At 44.4% G+C, this 19,533-nt stretch overlaps 1 protein-coding gene across 2 annotated transcripts in view; it reads left to right on the forward strand.

Moving 5' to 3' along the window:
- Positions 1-19,533, forward strand: part of EVC2 (EvC ciliary complex subunit 2) — a 135,248-nt gene that overhangs the window by 93,336 nt on the left and 22,379 nt on the right. For both annotated transcript variants that reach the window (XM_053565924.1, XM_053565925.1), the window contains exons 17-18: positions 4,618-4,845; positions 18,703-18,917. In XM_053565924.1, coding sequence (XP_053421899.1) covers positions 4,618-4,845; positions 18,703-18,917 — 443 coding nt within the window. The remainder of the gene's footprint in view (positions 1-4,617; positions 4,846-18,702; positions 18,918-19,533) is intronic.

Below are 19,533 nucleotides of genomic sequence, written 5' to 3' on the forward strand. Positions count from 1 at the left end.
GCATGCAGGGTGCAGGGAAGCCGGAGCCCTACACAGGGGCCGCACCGGGTGCAGCAGCATGTGGGGTTCAAGGAGGCTGGAGCCCTGAACAGGGGGCCCTACCTGGGTGCAGCAGCATGCAGGGTGCAGGGAGACTGGGAGCCCTGCACAGGGGGCTTCATCCCTGGGGACAGCAGCATGCAGGGTGCAGGGAGACTGGGAGCCCTGTACAGGGGGCTTCATCCCTGGGGACAGCAGCATGCAGGGTGCAGGAAGGCCAGGAGCCCTGCACCGGGGGCCCCACCCAGGTACAGCAGCATGTGGGGTGCAGGGAAACTGGGACCCCTGCATAGGGGGCCTCATCCCTGGGGACAGCAGCATGTGGGGTGCAGAGAAACTGGGAGCCCTGAATAAGGGGCCACGGGGGAAACGGCCACATGTGGGGAGGGACAGTGTTTCCTTCCACATGGCTGGAATTCTCTATGAGAATTCACCAGAGTGAAGGTGGCTATCGTCCAAGCAGAGTGGGCAGCTGGAGGAGGACATGGTGGGGTGTGGTTTGGCAGAGGCAGTGGGTGTCCCAGCCCACACCAGAGGCCACTGGAGAGGCTGCTTTCCTGTGGAGCTGGGTCATAGCAAGATGGCAGAGTAGCACCCAGGAGGAATGTTCTCATAGGCCAATTTGAGGAAGATGAGGATGTTCTAGCTTTGTGTCTCTCATTACCATTTTTCTCATTTGTGTTAATCTTATTTTATTTTCAGACAGGGTCTTGTTCTGTTGCCCAGACATGAATGTGGCAGCCTAATTACAACTCGCCACCACCTTGAACTCCTGGGCTCAAATGATCCTGCCAAATCACCCTCCCTGTGTCTGGTACCTAGGACTACAGTGTGCACCAGCACACCTGGCTAATGCTTTTGTTAAATTTTTTATTTTTTATTTTTTTGCAGTTTTTGGCCAGGGCTGGGTTTGAACCTGCCACCTCCCGCATATGGGGCCGGCGCCCTACTCCTTTGAGCCACAGGCGCTGCCCTCTGGCTAATGCTTTTTAATTTTTTTTTTTTTTTTTTTTTTGTAGCAATAGGGTCTCCCTATGTTGCCCAGGCTGGTCCCAAACTCCTGCCTCGAGATCTTCCTGCCTTGGCCTCTCGAAGTGCTGGGATTATAGGTGTGAGGCGGCATGTCCAGCCCACTTTTCATGGTTTCCTTCATACCACTTAGTTTGTAAATCCAATACTCTGAGTATTATTAACAAACATGTTTCAACCTTATTTTTTTTTTTTTTGTCATCCATACTCTTTAGAAGCTGATTCCTCTTCCAGTCCTCTGCTTTAGTCACAATGTATAAAATAGGGCTCTGTTCATACTTAACTGGGTTTATGAGATAATCAGTGTTAACATCATGCAGCAATATTAAAAGCAAAACTGTTTCTAGTCTTTATGGAATCCCAGTCAGATACCAGGCACCTTGGCCATGCTTTCCATGAGCTTTGATTCCCCAGACTGCCACATTGCTGCAAGAATGGCTTGTTGAGGTCCACTGGAGGTTCACAAAGGTTAGTTCCCATTCCGGGGCCAGCACCAGGGGTGTGACAAGACCTGGTCTGCCTCAGCCCCCTCTGCAGCCCCCTACTCGACATGGGGTTCTGATCCCAGATTAGTTATCACTTCTTAAATAGCGTGGTCAAGGACTCCAAGACAGAAGGAGAAAATAGACATCCGAGCATCTTTGTGCAGATGAAACACGTGAAGTCAGCCTGCCCTGGGAACTCTCATGTGCGGGGTCATCCGGCTGACATGTGAGGGGCAGTGTCACCAAGAGGTTGTATGACATGTCCAGGGACATCCAGCCAACAGGTGGTGACTCACAAAGCCGTGTCCGTCTGGATGGGAATCCCGGATCTTCCCAGCTCACCCGTCACGTCTACTTGCTACACATTCATAGACACCTAGGGAAGCTCCACAAAAGGCACGTGATAAAAAAAAGGCAAGACAGTAAGAAGAAAGACGTAAGAACAGGTGTGAGAATAGCGGCCAGCTGAGCCGGCAGGGAGCCCAGCAGCCACTTCACTGTCCAGCAGAGGCCCCCAAGCAGGGGTGGGGTGAGGGGGCCCGTGGAGGTTTGAGCTCTTCGGAGTCCTGGTATGACTGAATTTCTTTCTACAGTAGGTCCTTGGTCTTAGGGATTCGAAGAATGAATCTACAGACCACAGATCAGTGGTAAGACAGGATATATTAGACAGAAAGGAATACAGAGGGAGTAAAAACCACAGCTTCTTGAGAAAGACCCAAAAGTTTCCATCTGGGTCCTTTGTCGAGGGGTATAAGGTCTTGAGAATTGCATTTGGCCAGGACTTGGTGTGAATGAGCGTTTTGACAAATGAATGCCGTCCCTCCAGCTCAGGGCAAAAAGTCAGGGTGTTCTCCTCATGAAATTGCCCAGGCCTAGGAAAACTGGGGTGCCTTGTCCAGCCTCGAATGGGCAAACTCTGTGTCAATGGCAGCTCTCTCTGCCCTGAGCTCACCTGGGGGGTGGGTGGGCCTTTGTCCTACCACATGGCCCCCACAAACAAGCCCAAGATAACACCCATCTGCTGTTATGACTGAGGAGGACAGGGTGGCACCTGTGGCTCAAAGGAGTAAGGCACCGGCCCCATATGCCAGAGGTGACAGGTTCAAGCCCTGCCCCTGCTAAAAACTGCAAAAAAAAAAGAAGGTTCAAGGAGGACAGTTTTTGCTCCCCAGAGCAACAGGAGACCACAGCAGTCAGGGAAAACAAGTAAGGAAGCTGTTTGAACTTTTTGTTTAAACTAAGGGTATTTAGCAGCATATTGTTTTGCAAATTAATATGTATATATTTTTTAATTTCCAGTTAATGTGAAGGTACAAACAACCAGGTCAAAATATTTCAATTTGTCAGGTAGAGTCCTTCTTGTAGTTGTTAATTTGTGTTATTTTGGATAGCTTGAATATTTTATGAGGCCTGTCATTAATACCTCATAGAAACGCAAATCTTGCCATTACCAGGGTATCTTCTAAACATGGATTAAAACCCTCTCTAAAAACATATTCTCATGGTGCTGGAACTAACAAAGTGAGCTTTCTGAAGAAGAAAAATGATTTTGGAGAATCTTTGTTTTTTTTTAATCCCACTGTCCATGTTCTTACAGTACATGCTAAAGGCTCATGCTTTGCCTACATTTTAGATATGCATTTGCATAAATAACACTGTACCCTGCATGTCTGCAGGGAACTAGGTCTCACAGGACACTTGGAGTGTGGGAATCTGCGCTTAGGCCAGGGGCACAGCAGGGGAGACCCAAACTCGCTTGCTCATCATTCAGGAGGTTCTTGTTCAGGGACGCTCAGCTGGCTCATCCTCCTCATCATCTCAGGAGATCTGCCTTCCCATCCTTGGCAGTTCGGGGCTGTGCAGAACGGTTTCTGCCCAACCTCCTGGCTTCATCTTCCACCTGCCCTTTCAGCTTTGGTCTAACTCAGCCTCTCACTCAGCTCTGTAGGGTCTCCTGCCCCAGAGCCTCCAGTCATACCATTTCTCTTCCCAGTTGCCTGGGTCCCTCAAGGCCCAGTTCAAATGCCAGTATCCTCACAGCCTTCCCTGACCCCTCTACCTCCTCCATCCTGTTAACTGCCATAGCCTGAGCATGGACTTCCCTTATGGCACTCACCATTTTCTTCCTTGAGTAATAGTATGATAAATGCCACCACCAACAGCAATCACAACAGCCAGTGGTAACTTCATGGGTACATATGTAAAATTCTCTTTTTATTTTTTTTTTAATTTTTTTTTAAATGTATTGATTATACATCCAATGGAAGATTTTTCATCTGTGGTGTGGTGCCCATGCCCTTCATGAGCCTTTCGCATGTACTATACTGTACCTGCCCCCCATTCAAGAGCTCTTTGAAAGTCACAGCCATGTCTGACTTCTCTTTGCGTCTTGTTTACTCTTCCTCACCCCCTTAGGTGGGTCACACGTTCCTTTATATGTAGTTGTTGCTCCTTAAATATTTTTTATATAAATGAACAAAGGTATAAATGTATTTTCTCCTTGTGAATTTATAGTGAAAAGGTAACTGTGAGAAGATGGGGGTTTGCTGGGAGACAGTTCAGCTCTCTGAAGCAGGAAGACAAGGGTGGAAGGGCGTTTCGGTGATTGCAAAGAGCGTTAGCTACGGATGCAGGCATGGTGTGCCAGGCGTAGTGTGCCAGGCACAGTGTGTGATTGGGAATGACTGAGTCCCAGGTGTGTGTGGTGGGCGCAGCTGAAGAACAGGCCTGTCCAGAGGGACCTTGGCTGAGCTCTGGTGGGAAGGGCCTTTGAGCTGGTGCTAAAACGTTGGAGCTTCTCTTCTCTAGAACGTGGGAGCCTTTGAAGGGTTTTGAGCAGATGGTGTCAGTCTTGAGTGACCTTAGAAATTGTGAGCATAGGAGGTAGGACAGCTCCACTCCTACAGCCCCCTGGAGCCTCCATTAGCAGAGCACCCAAGACTTCAGATGCTGCCACGGGTCCCCGTACTGCCTCCCCGTAAGTCCTGGGGATGCTTCTCAGAGACTGCAGTCAGGGCCCCCCCACTCACTGCCTGCTCTCTGGTTTGGGGCTTGTCCCTCCCAGGTTCAAGGTGAGCTGCTGCGAGAGAGAGTGCAGCGGCTAGAGGCCCAGGAAGGACACTTTGCCCAGATGCTTGTGGCTCTGCAGTTCCAGAAAGCGGCCCAGGTAACCGAGACGCTGTCGGCATACACCGCCCTCCTCAGCATCCAGGACTTGTTCCTGGAGGAGCTGAGCGTGTCTGAGACACTGACTGCAGCTGCCTGCACCCAGATCCTGGAGTCGCACAGTCCGGTGAGTGCTGGTGATGGAGAGGGAGAGGGACAGAGCCGGCCACTGCCTCTGTGTCTCCTACCGTGGAGCAAGCTGCAGCCCCCAGTCCTGCTGGTGCTGCAGTGCTTTGGTGAGGATTCAGTGAGGGGACTTCAGAGCATTTCCGCGCTCTCTTAGTCTTAAAGCGCTCTGGTTCATTGCCTTGGAGTAGCATCCCTTTTGGATTTTGACCAAACATCTTCCAGTCCAGGGCCTGTGTGCTAGCTCCCTTGGCAGTGCTGTGCACATCAACAGTGCATCTCGCAATTAATGGCACTTAAATGCACCAGTATATTGGATTATTTATTCATTTATAATTCTAATTATTCCCATCATTCCTTACACACTACATTCTTTCAAGGTGTGAGAGGTATATCTGTAAATCAAAAGATACGGCAACAGATGTTTTGAGTGCAGGCCATCCCCAAGTTACAAACATCTGACTTACATACAACTTGAACTTATGAACTGAACGGAGGGTACTACAGGTAATAGGTAAATGTACCTGTTCCAACTTACATACAAATTCAACTTAAGAACAAACCTATAGAACCTATCTTGTTGGTAACCTAGGGACTACCTGTAGTTATTTTAGGCCCTTTATATATAGATTTAGAATTTCATTTATCTTCAATTGTTATTTATTTTTTTTAATTGAAGGTATAAAGAATTAGGTTACAATGTTTGCTTTTGTTAGGTAAAGTCCCTCTTAGAATTATGACCTGCCCCCAAGAAGTGTGCCATATACCCTAACATTGTGCCCATTAAGTGGGAACACCCCCATACCACTCTCCCCTCCCCTATCCCCACTACTTGGTTCCCCCACCCACACCTCGATTTGAGTTTTTCTCTTTTGTGAGTGGGTAATAGATCATCAACTGGCTCCATTCTAGAATTGAGTACATTGGATTCTTGCTTCTCTATTCTTGGGATACTTTACTAAGAAGAATGTGTTCCAGCTTCATCCAGGTTTATACAAAAGATGTAAAGTCACTATCTTTTTTAATGGCTGGATAGTATATCCATGCTATACATATACCACAGCTTGCTAATCCATTTCTGGGTTGGTGGACATTTAGGTTGTTTCCATATTTTGGTGATCGTAAATTGAGCTGCAATAAACAGTCTAGTGCAAATGTACTTATGATAAAATGATTTTTTTTTCCTTCTGGGTAGATGCGTAGTAATGGGATTGCAGGATTAAATGGCAGATTTAATTTGAGTTCCTTGAGGATTCTCCATATTTTCTTCCAAAAAGGCAGTATTAGTTTGCATTTCCACCAATAGTATAAAAGTGTTCCCTTCTCTCCACTTCCACACCAGCATCTACAGCTTTGAGACTTGGTGATGTGGGCCTTTCTCACTGGGGTTAGGTGATATCTCAGGGTGGTTTTGATTTGCATTTCTCTGATGATCAGAGACAATGAGCATTTTTTCCAAATGCTTGCTATCCATTCATCTGTCTTCATCAGGGAAGGTTCTATTCATATCTCTTGCCCAGTGGTAGATGGGATTATTTACTCTTTTTTTTCTTGATTAACTTGAGTTCTCTATAGAGTCTAGTTATCAACCCTTTGTCAGATGCATACCCTGCAAATATCTTTTTCCATCTGAACATCTTTTTCCTTTACTTGTTGTATCCTTTGCTGTGCAGAGGTTCTCAGTTTAATTAAATCTCATTTTGTTCTTGTTGTTGTTGTTGTGATTGCTGCTGAAGACTTTGTCATAAAATCTTCCCCCAGTCCAATATCATTCCCTACACTTTCTTCAAAGATTTTTATCGTTTCATGTCTTAATTGTTTTTTTTTCATGTCTTAGATTTAAATCTTTTATCCATCTTGGGTCAAGTTTTGTAAGTAGTGAAAGACATGGGTCCAGTTTCAGTCTTTCACATGCGGTTATCCAGTTCTCCCAGCACCATTTGTTGAATAGGGATTCTTTTCTCCAGTGTATGCTTGTGTTTGGTTTGACAAAGATCAGATAGCTAGTAGAGACTGGTTTCATCTCTTGATTTTCTATTCTGCTCCATATGTCTATTTATTCCTGGTTAAGTCTAGGGAGATGGTATGAGTCCAGGTATTGGTGCATTTCTGCCATATTGTTAAATTTCTGGGAATAGAGTTTTTGGTAATATTCAGAAATAATCTCTTATATCTCCGTGGCATCAGTGGTTGTTTCCCTCTTTTTGTTTCTGATTGAGGTTTTTAAAGATTTTACCTTTCTAATTCCGGCTCATCTGGACAATGGTTTACCAATTTTATTTACCTTTTTGAAGAACCAACTTTTTGTTTCATTAATTTTCTGAATGATTCTTTTGTTTCCAATTTCATTAATTTCTGATTTAATTTTGGTTATTTCTTTTCTTCTGCTATTGGTGTTGGATTGCTTTTCCTTTTACATTTCTTCAAGATGATTCATTAGATTGTCGATATTCTCTCTGTTTTTTAGATGTAGGCATCTAATCTGATAAATTTCCCTCTTAGGACTGCTTTTGCAGTGGTCCACAGGTTTTGGTAGCTTGTGTCTTTGTTGTTATGTTCAAGGAAGTTAATGATTTCCTCTTTTATCTCTTTCTTGACCCAACTGTCTTTCAGTATAAGGTTATTTAGTTTCCATGCCTTTGTGTGGGGCTGAAGATTTTTGTTAGAGTTGAGTTCCACCTTTATTGCCTTGTGGTCTGAGAAGATACAAGGTAAAATTTCTATTCTTTCGATTTTGTTGAGGTTTGATTTGTGTCTTAGGCTATGATCTAGTTTGGAGAATATTCCATGGGATGACAAGAAGAATGAATATTCCTTAGCTTTGGGATGGTGTATTCTGTATATGTCTATTAAGCACAGCTGTTCTAACATCACATTTAAGTCCCTTGTATTTTTATTTAGTTTCTATTTCCATGATCTGTCCAGCTCTGTAAGAGGAATGGTAAAGTTCCTAGATATTATGGTGTTATAGGATATCGCATTGCTCAGACCAGTTAAGGTCTGGTTTGTAAATCTGGGAGCATATAAGTTGGGTACATAAATATTTAGAATCGAAATATCCTCTTGTTGTATTGTTCCCTTGATGAATATGGAGTGTCCATCTTTGTCTTTTTTTGCTTTAGTTGCCTTAAATCCACTTGTATTTGAAAATAAGATTGCAACCCCTCCTTCTGATTTCAATTTGCCTGAAATACTGTTTTCCATCCCTTCACCCTGAGTCTTGCTTTGTCCTTTGAGGTTAGGTGAGTCTCCTGTATACAACAGATAGATGGCTTGTGTGTTTTTATACAATCAGCCAGCCTGTTCCTCCTCCGTGGTGAGTTCAAGCCATTAACATTTATTGAGATAACTGATAAGTGTGGTAGAGTCCTATTCATCTTATTTTGTGAAAGTCCAATGCTTAGTTTTACCTTTTGAGTCATGTGGAAGCTAATTCTTGTCCTTTAGTTTCTAGGTATTAAGTTTGATGTTGGTACATTGTGATGGTCAGAGTGAAGAACAGGTTTAAGTATTTCCTGTAGAGCTGGTCTTATTGTGGCAAACTTCCTCAGTGTTTGCATATCAGTAAAAGATTTGATTTCTCTGTCAATTTTAAAGCTTAGCTTAGCAAGATATAGAATTATGGGCTGGAAATTTGTTTTGTTTTGTTTTGTTTAGCTTCAAACAGCATACATTTATGATCTCACTGATTTCTCTAAGTCAGGAGTCTGAGCATATTAGCGGGGTTCTCTGCTCAGGGTCTCATGGGGATAAAACCCGTGTCAGATGGGGTGGGTTTCCTTCTTGAGCTTAAGGTCCTCTTCTACAGCTCCTCTGACTGCTGGCAGAATGTAGTTCCTCATAGTCATATGACGGAAAATCCTGGCTTCTTACTTGCTGTCACCACAAGTCCTTACCTTTTTTAGCTAATTTTCAAATACGAGAGGAGAAAATCAGGACATACACATGGGCGGGAACTGCTAATACTGTTCATATACACTGCTATTCTTCAATGCTATTAGAGGGGGAGGAGATTTTTTTTAATAGCTTAGGAGTTCTCCCTGAGTGAAAATTCCAGGCAAGAGTTTCCATTGTGGGGAAACTATCCCACCATCATGCTCCATCAATAGGTTCAGGGCCTTTCTCGTGCTTTTACAGAAGTATGCTGATATACATGGACCATGCTGCATTCAAATTACAGCAATATTTTTGATATTAAAGTTATGACACTTTTTATGAGATACTCTCGGTTGCCTTTTATTCTATCTGGGTTATCATAAGAAAAGCATCCTTTGTGCTTATAATATTAGCCAATTGTGTAATTGATTTAAATAACCTGTCTTAAGTCACATGTTTTCTTTTTATTAAGTTATTTCCTCCCAAGACTTCAGCCTTCTTACATTCTGAGAACATGCAGCCAAACTAATAAGCAGCCTTTCTTTTTTTTTTTTTTTTTTGTAGAGACAGAGTTTCACTTTATGGCCCTCGGTAGAGTGCCGTGGCCTCACACAGCTCACAGCAACCTCCAACTCCTGGGCTTAGGCGATTCTCCTGCCTCAGCCTCCCAAGTAGCTGGGACTACAGGCGCCCGCCACAACACCCGGTTATTTTTTGGTTGCAGTTTGGCCAGGGCCGGGTTTGAACCCGCCACCCTCGGTATATGGGGCCAGCGCCTTACCGACTGAGCCACAGGCGCCGCCCATAAGCAGCCTTTCTAATAAAGTGTGACACCTGCCAGCCTGGGCCCGTCTTTCAGGACCTAACAGAAACCTTGCCAGAATGGCCTATCTTGGACCCACAGATGGAAATTGTTTTGTTTAGGAAGGTTAAAGGCAGATGATCTTTCTCTTCTGGCTGGAAAAGTCATTTGAGAAGTCCACTGTCACCCATGGATTTTCCCCTCTAGTTCAATTGGTGCTTACTTCTGGATGCTTGTAGAATTTTTTCTTTTGTTTTGACTTTGGATAGGTTCCTAACAATGTGTCTTGGAGAAGCTCTGTTTGAGTTGAGACAACCTGGGGTTAGATACCCCTCTGGAAGGAGTGTGTCAGTATCTTTGGTGACACTTTGGAAATTTGCATTTACGATATCCTCTAAGATATCTTCTAGTAGGCCTTCTATTCCTCTGGGGGATTTTTCTTCCCCTTCTGGGATACCCATAATTCATATGTTTCATTGCTTCATGAAGTCCCATAATTCTCTCAGTGAACATTCTGTTTTCTTTCTCTTATTTTCTGCTTCTTTAACTACCTGTGTTAGCTCAAGAGCTTTATCCTCTAGCTTTGAGATTTTTCTTCTCCATGTTCTAATCTGTTATTGATACCCTCTATTGCATCTTTAAGTATGCTGATTGACTGCTTCAATTATTTAAGCTTATCTATATCCTTTCTATATTCTTTGTATCTTTCATTCCTTATTTAGTTTTGGATTTCCTTTAGGTTATTTTCCACCTTTTCAGCAATTTCCTTCATTGTTTTTACCATGCACATTTTAAATTCCCTCTCTGTCATTTCCAACATTTCTTTATAGGTGGAATAGCTACCTCATGATCCATTGGGGAGGGTTACTCTGTTCCGGTTTTTCATTTTGCTAGGATTTTTCTGTTGGTTCTTCATCACGAATGTTTTCTTTTTGTCTGCTTCTTTATCCTAATTTTTCCTTTCACTTTCTCTTCCTCTTTAAGTTACCTTGTCTCTGACCTTATATGTTGAAGTGTCCTTTTGGTATAGGACCAAAAAGAAGAGAAGAGTGAAGAGCAAGAAGAGAAAAGAGATAGAAAAAGAGAAAAGAAAAAGGAAAAGGGGGATAAAAGGAAAGATTGACAAAAAGAAGAGAGTGATAGATAGAGACAGGAGTAATAGTGGTGTTCAGTGGGTGCTTTCTACACGTCTACAATTCCCAATTACTGGGGGCCGGGATGTGTAGGTCCCTTCAAGTCAGGAGCTCCTTACCAGCCTAAGCAGAAACAAGACTGCATCTCTACCATATAGAGCAGAAAAACAAACAAAAAAAAAACCAGCAGTTTGCCACTAGCGTGCTTCCAAAGGCCAAAGCTCAAAGGACCCTCAATACCAGGGCATCAAGGTCTCCTTAACCCAGAAGAATGCTGTGGACTCCAGCCTAGACCTCAGAGTGAGGCTCTGTCCCATAAATGGAATACATATTGACAAAGAACAAAACAGATTAGAAAAAAGGAGATAATAATAAAAGTATATAAAGAGAATTGAAAATAAAATTATGACGGGAAAAATACACAGGACTTTCAGCAATGCATACACATTAGGAAAAAACTTGATGTCAAGCAGGTGAAGGGCTTCATACATGGTGGATGGAAGCTCATTATCTTTTCCCCTGTGTTTCTATTTGATTTTCCAACAATGAAGTTCAACTGAGAGTGTGTCAGGATTGGGTAAATCACTTCTGTACATGTCATCATGGTGTTCCTCTGATACTGAATTTGAGTTGACCCATGACTGAGGTACTAGAGATAAGCATTTAAGAGTTTTGAGGTGCTTCTCTGAGAATATATAAGCATTTTGAAAATGGATGAAAACATCTCAAAGCATACTTGAGGAACACTTTGACAGACCAAAGGTCAAGTAACTTGGCTTTGCTTAACATAAATTTTGATATTAAACATGATCTGGATTTAATGGTGGACACATATATCAAACTGTACACAGGATGTCAGAGCTTCCTGCAGATAATTCAGAAACCATCGAAAATACCCAAGAGACTTTAAATACGTTTAAAGGCTTCCTCTTGTATTTCATATTTGAAAGAAGAGCTGTGGGTGGATGTAGGCCATTTAATCACTGAATATCTTTGCCTATAGGCCTCCATTGAGTACTTTAGCCATTGATAATCTACCCAGTTGAATGGCCCCTGTTGAACTCTCCTATTTTGAAGACCTATTTGTTCTTCCAGAAGATAGCATTAAAAGTGCTATGTTTTCATTTTTTTGTGATCTCTGCTACTGGCACTATAGTCGTCAATTTAGACATAACATTTACTGTCACGGTAGACCCATGTCAGATTTTGAGTCGTCAGTTGTTTAAAGAAATAAATTTTGAAGAGGTCTGATAGGAAGGAATACATTTTATAAAATGTTACAATAAAGCCAATGATTGACCTTTGAAGCTAGTAGAAATTTTAAATATGTTGTTAAAAATCTGTTAAAACAAATGACCAGAGAGAAGCTTGTGAGCTCACTAAATGAGGATTGCAGGCAGATTTTGTCTTTATCAACTGAACTTAAAGGAACAAGAGACAGTTTGAATGGAAGAGCCTGCCATTGTCACAATTCCTTCCTCCCTGGAGCCTGTTCCCCATAAGCTTTTTAACAGGCATATGTTGAACATTTCTGTTTCATGATTGACAGAATCAGAGGGCATCGATATTGACAACTGACTCAACTGTTTTCTTCTGTCTTTTCCCATGACTTGACATGCTGCCTCATCTTGATTTATAAACAAAACCTGGAAAAGCTACAAAAATAAGTGTTTTGTGATTTATCTAGAAATAATATGAAAACTATTACTGTTATTTTTGGTGAAGAAAATCAGTTTTGTGTAGTTTATTTCAATCTAAATAAAATGTGGATTTTCGTTATAAAAAAAGAAAATAGAATTATGTAAAATGTAAAAAAAGGCGGGTATATATTAGTTATTAATTTATGTGGGAAAGATAAGAAAAGTAGAAAAATCTGTACAAAAAGCAAGAGACAAGGAGAAAATGGAAATGAAAGAAAGAATAAATGGGAGTAGGAAAGCTGTAGCCAAAATGGAGCCCTCGTTATTGAAGAAAGTAAAAATGGACAATAAAAATACTATTAAACAAAACAAACGAGCATAAAACCTTAAGGGATCAAATCCCTTAAGGGATTCGATCCGGGGGGGGAACATAACAGGAGCAGAAAAAACTAGCAAAAATGGAACTGCTACTATTGAAGAAGAAAACAATGAAAAATTATAATTACAAAAAAAAAAAGAAAGAAAAAGAAAAATCTATGGGAAATTCTTTTTTTTTGCAGTTTTTGGCCTGGCGCTGGGTTTGAACCCGCCACCTCTGGTATATGGGGCTGGCACCCTACTCCTTGAGCCACAGGTTCCACTTGGGAAAACATTATTTAAAAAAGGAAAATATGGGCTCAGTCCCCATCGTGCAGTGGTTATGTGCACGCAGGCTGGTGGATTTGAAGCTGGCCCGGGCCAGCTAAACAACAACAACTGCAACAACAACAATAACAAAAAAATAGCCGAGCATTGTGGTGGGCACCTGTAGTCCCAGCTACCTGGGAGGCTGAGGCAAGAGAACCGCTTAAGCCCAAGAGTTTGAGGTTGCTATAAGCTGTGACAGCACAGCACTCTATCAATGTAGAGTGACTAATGTAGTGAGACTCTGTCTCAAAAAAAAACAGAAATAAAATAAAATAAAATATGTATATATACATATAAATGTTGCCATATATGGCCTGGACAATAGGCGATGTTCTGGAGTATGAGATGCTAATCACAATGCTGATACAGCTGTATTAGATGGAGATTGGAAGCCTCTGTCTTGCCGGCAGACCTGGTCCCGTCTTCCTGATTTCTTTGCCCTCAATCTCTGCAGGATTGGGAGCCTGCCCCTCTTGTCAGCCTGCAGCTCTCATCAGCCTGCTTAATAGACATGCCTTGACCTTTCCAAACTGTGTCCCTTAGCCACACAGTGGCTTTCCCAGGAAAGCATTTGTCACTCAAATCTCCCTACAAGTGGCTTCCCAGCTTGTCATGCATGCCAGAACCGGCCTTGCACTTGGACCCTGAGGGCTGATCCTGAAAGGCAGCTTTCCCACAATGGCTACCCAGGGCTGCAGAGCTCTGCTCTGCCAGTGGCTCAGGCCTAGCCCCTGGGTGCTGTTCAAGATGACTAGCTTACTGGCCTAGTCTCTCCCAAGGTAGCTCCACCAAGTGCCCAGGTCCAAAAAATAAAAAATAAAAAGGCCTGTGGGGCAGGCCTTCTCTGTCTGAAAACTATGGAACCCTCCAGCCTCTGCTGTCTCATAAGTACTCACCCTCTGTGCCGGTTCTCCACTGCTCCTGACCACTTCTTGGGCTCCTGGAGTCTGCTGCTGCCTCCCTGTGCCCCCCAAAGCCATGTTTCTGGGTAGAGCTCCCCAGCCACAGGTGGCTGGAGTCCTTTCTCCCCCTCTCATCACTTGTGGCTGCAAAGAAGCTGTATCTCGTCTGCCATTCTGCTCCACCTCCTCTTCAACTGTGTTTATAGCCCTCCTCACGTTTACGGGGCTCCGGGCAGGCGCTCAGCTGTGAATGGATGTGCTCTCATTCATGCATTAATCGTTCTTTAATCAGACTTCTCAAGATTATCATTTCAGTGTCATTAGTAATTTGCAATGTTATGCTTCTTTCCATTTATGTTCTTCATCATTCTTTATGTTAATTAATGATTGAATTATGCTGTTATTATCCTCAACTGTCAGGTAAAGAAAGTGGGATTTGGGCAGGTGGCAGGTCAAGTTCTTTGTGAAGACCACATGGCTAATCAATGAAAGGACATCAAATCAATTTCTGATTTCAACCCACTGTGTTACGTTCATGCACTATACCAGTGGGATGTGTCAAGTGGGGTTCTTACAATTTCTTTAAAAAGTAACAAACACTGTGTATCCTCCATTGTGTCAAGTATTTGGGGGATGGAAAGGAAGCAGAGGCATTATAGATGCTCCAACAGAAAACATTCTAATGCTGGAGAGATAAAGATGAACGTAATTTTAAAGGCCTTGTGAACTCAAAATCCCCGGGATAGGGTCCCTGAATAAGCTGAACTGACAGAGGGAGATGAAGTGAAATTCAGAAGCAAAGGCTGAAACCTGCAACCCAGGGCTTTTGGGATTAATTCTGGGGGAAAGGGAGATGAGGCCATAAGGGGGAACACCCTGTGAAGGGGGAGGAGTAATCCACCTACCAGCAAAACCTATCTCCACACCTGCTTCAGGTGCACAGAAATGTCTCCCTGTGAGGTTTTTGTCTTTATTATTTCCAATCTGATTAGGAAGAATCCCTGTGAGTTTTTATTTATTTTATTTTTTTAGAGATAGAGTCTTACTTTGTTGCCCTCTGTAAAGTGCCGTGGTGTCACAGCTCTCAGCAACCTCCAGCTCTTGGGCTTAAGCAATTCTCTTGCCTCAACTTCCCGAGCACCTGGGCCAGGTTGAGTTGATCCCAGGAATAGAGGTTGGTTTAACATTGGAACACCCACTTATAAAATTTACCTGATTAATAGATTAACGGGAGAGGAAACACACGATACAGAGTAAGTCTTTTAATGAATTTAATACCCTTTCAAGATAAAATTATTTAGCAAATTAATAATAGGAGGAAACTTCAACATAGCACTTACCCAAATCCCACACCAAGGATAATACTTTGAGGTGGCCAGCACAGAGGCAGACTGTGGCCCGAATTCCAGAGGAAGGGAATGAAGCCTTCAGAGGAAAGAGATTGGTCAATGTAGGGGTCGCCTGAGCTGCATGGAGCCTCTTTCATGATTGATCTGCTGTCCTTAGTGCTTGAGAAACACCCTCAGTTCAGCCCTGGAACATGAGTGGTGCTTTTTACTTGAGACCACCCTGATTTCTGTTAGTAATTGGGGAGTACTGTACTTAACATTTTCCATTCTCTCTTAAAGCTCTTTTGAATCACATCAATGCTTCCTATCTCTCGTTTGTTTAGAACAAAAGAGTTATTATGCCCTGGATTGGAACAACTGCTAACAAATTAGATGACATGGTGCATTTAAGGCCGTGGTAAGGCACTGTGGACAAGGCACTTTTTCTTGAGTTTGCGTTTTGAGGGAGGCAAGCCTGTTGTTTTGCTCCAGGTATTAGACATTCATTTTGTGATTTTCTTATTCTGTACTAACCATTTTTCTGTTGTGAATGGGAGTTTAAGTTTTAAACATTCAGGAAAGTTTAAAAAAGCACGAAATGAGATGCTTTGGAAAAAATTGTTCCTAAGAAAACTATATCAAATGCACATTTGATGGGAGATTCAGACTGATTTTGTGAAAGTGGAACATAGACAAGCTGTGATTGGATGAGAGGGCCATGTGGCAGTGCTGGGCAAACTTAAATAGGATAGACTTACTCATAGTAGATAACGTGGCCTCAAACTACCTGCAGCCTCTGGATTTGTGTTTCAGCTTAAATTGCTGTGTATCTACTTTCTGAGTCTGACCCGGGTGTCTTCTTCTGATCAGCTGTTTCCCTCACTAGATGGAGTTTTTCAGCATCTAGGGGCCATGTCTCACTTATCCCTGAATTCCTTATGCCCAATAAAAGGCCTGCAACTCCATCTGCCTACTGTATCTATCCAGCTAGCTATCTGTCTTTCCACCCATCCATACATCCTTCCGTCATCATCCATCTGTTCATTCTTTCCGTACACCCCTGTGCAGGGCGTCCTAGTGGAGTAGAGCTGAGGGGAGACCCAGAATCGAGAAACCCGAGCTCACTCCTGACGGTCTCTTGCACAGCAATATGGTCTCAGGTTTACTTTAGACCCCCCCTCAAGCCTGTTACCTTATGTATAAAATGGGGTAACGGGGCGGTGCCTGTGGCTCAAAGGAGTAGGGCGCCAGCCCCATATGCCGGAGGTGGCGGGTTCAAACCCAGCCCCAGCCAAAAACTGCAAAAAAAAAAATGAGGTAACAGTAAATTCTACCTGTTACTTGTGAAGATTAAACAAACTAATTCGTGTGCAGATACTCTGAATGACATTTGGCACAGTCCAGGCATTCAGTAAATGCTGGCCACCGCTGCGACACCACCACCATCGTGATTGCTATTACTTCGTCTCTTAGCTCATTGGTGTGCTCCCTGCGGGGAGAAAGGTAAACAAGTCTGCTCCAGTGCCAGCGCCTTGCCCTCAGCATTTAAAATCTAGTGAGGAAAGTGAGGAAAGCAAGCATTAAAGAAGACCGTTCCAGAACGAAGTTTTGAAATCCAGATGTGCTAAATGGCAGGCAGGTGTGGGGGTGCTGGAGGAGCTTTGGGGACAGGACTAAAGCTCTGGGAGAACTTGCCAGCAGCAGATTGTAACTGTGGGACATATTTCTACTTTCCTCTTCCTCCCTCCCTCCTTCCCTCCCTCCCTTCCCTTTCTCAACAGGGTCTCATTCTGTTACCCAGGCTGGGGAGGGAGTACAGTGGTGGGTCATAGCTCACTGCAGTCTGGAAACTTCTGGGCTCAAGCAATTCTCCCACCTTGACCTCCTGAGTACCTGGCACTTTAAATTCATGACACTAAGCCTGGCTAAGTTATCATTATTATTTTTTTAGACACAGGGTCTTGCTATGTTGCTCAGATTTGAACTCCTGGCCTCAAGCGATCCTCCCACCTTGGCCTCCCGAAGTGCTAGGATCACAGGCATGAGCCGCCACACTTGGCCCTCTACTTTATTTTCTGCTCCTAAATAGGGCCCATCTGGTACTTGAAAAGCCAGATCTTTGTGCCCCACCATTTCTCTGCAACTAGTGACAGGCTTGGGCTGGGATGGCGTGTCAATGGAAGTCTGGTGTCTGGCCTGGGCTCCTGGCCTGCTGGCGGCTTGATGAACACACTTCTGGAAACTCTATGCTGGGTTCTGTTTCCATGTGGTGCTACAGCCAGGGGAGGGTCGCAGTTCCCAGCCTCCATGTGTCAGGAGTCCTGCTCAGGAGCCTTCAGAGACTTCACAGGGCCCTGGGGACAGCACCTAGTGCTTCGCTTAGATTGAAGGCTCCAGGCTGCAGCCTCAGTTTCCCTCTGTTGCTGTTTTTCTTCTGTTTTGTTCTTCAGTTGCATCTGTGTCTTTGGCTTTGAGAACCCCTTTGGGAGTTTAATATAAGCTTTGGCCCCTACAGAAAGGCAGGCCATTTGCTACATAATTTAGGAGGACCGAGGACCACTCTCCCCTTATGAAAATCCATTCAAGGCCACTTAGCTCTAAACCCCAGCCTCCTCCTCCACCCCTCCTTATTGTACTGGCCAATCTGGTGAATAATGGGCTAAATGTGCCTGCATTCCCTAAGGCCTGGGACCCTCCTGTCACCCTCCCTCACCCCTCTACCTTCCTAACCCCCACTAAGCAGGCTGTGGACAGTCCTTATGCTGAGATTATCTAATTCTGGTGGCCTGAGAATGCAGAGGTCCGGTGTTTGGCTGGTAAGAGGCAGAGTTGCCCACTGGTTAAGAACAGAAATCCTGGAGCCAGCCCATCTGGCCTCAGATTTTTGACTCTGCCACTTAAAAGTTGCATCACCTGGTAAATTACTCTCTGCTTTTTCCTCATCCATAAAACAAGAGAAATGAGAGGCTGTGGTCTGAAGGGTTGTTATAAGGATTCAAGTAGATGCACACATGTCCTGTACACAGGAGAGCAGTAGCCATGGCCGGCCGTGCTCAGCTTTCACCCATAGTAGGGGCTCCTGGGTGCTCCACAGTACCAGCTGCCAGGCGCATTTCAGGAGATGCAGCCCTGTCCTCAGGGAGCTCACATCTGGCACAAAGGTACAGGACAGCGATTGCTGGCCACTGCGGAGATGGGGCATATACAAGGCGTGGAGACATGAGGAGAGGTGCTGACACTTTTGAGGGACTTAGGAGCCCTTCACTGTGGGGCCCTTCTTACGCCGTGCACACAGGGAAAGACGCTGCAGCTGAGGGGGATGGCAGGTGCAAGGCCTCGCAGTGTGAAACACGGTGGAGCAGCCACTTGGAACCACGGCACAGTTGGATGGGGGAGCCAGGCAAGTCCGGTCATGACCCAGGAGGTCAGTTTTGTCCTGTGGCCCACCCGCCTTTGCAGCAGGACTTACCCCTGACCCCTCCTTGTGCAGGAGCTCCAGGAGCTGGAGAGGAAGCTGGAGGACCAGCTGACACAGCAGGAGGCTACCGAGCAGCAGCAGGCCCTGGCCAGCTGGCAGCAGTGGGTGGCTGACGGGCCAGGGCTTCTGAATGAGCCAGGGGAGACCGATTCTGAACGGCAGATATCCAGTGTCCTGCGGCAAGCCCTGAGCATGGCCCCGAAGCTCCTGGAACACCACCAGCAGAGGTAGGCTGCACCCCCCAGGGCATCTGTGGTGCGGGGGCCCCTGCAGGTCTGGGGAGCCCACCTGGCCCTCATGCCCCTGCCTGCAGAGTCCTCGAAGGGCTCAGGCTTTGTAGCATCTTCTTCCCTGACATCCTTCTTTCTATATATTTTTTTATGTACACAATATATATTTTTCCTATGAACATTTAAATGAGGGGTTGAACATAAGATAGAAAAACAACATTCTGATTGCTTTTTTGTTAAGACACAGACTTTTCTTCAGACTTTTCACACAAGGCAATGAAGGAATAACATTTAACTCCTAAATAACTACACATTGGCCACAGAAAAAGGCACGTCTCCAAATACCTATCAGAGTTACCAAACGTTCTGAAACAGCCTTGTCAGACTCTTAGGGATTGTCTTGTTTCGATTTCTTTTGGGATCAATTCAATCCACATTTAAACCCTGCTGCTTTCAGAGGCTAGGGGATTCTTGGGGACTTGCAACAGTCTAACCCGGCACTTGGAGCAAATGCTCCTTAGAGGGAACAGGAGGGCAGTTGGCGTGAGGGTCCACATACTTGCTTCTCTGGCTTGGTCTGGGCAGCCAGAGGCCACTACATCTGCAGGGAGCC

The sequence above is a fragment of the Nycticebus coucang genome, chromosome 17, assembly GCF_027406575.1.
Source record: "Nycticebus coucang isolate mNycCou1 chromosome 17, mNycCou1.pri, whole genome shotgun sequence".
NCBI classification, from domain to species: Eukaryota; Metazoa; Chordata; class Mammalia; order Primates; family Lorisidae; genus Nycticebus; species Nycticebus coucang.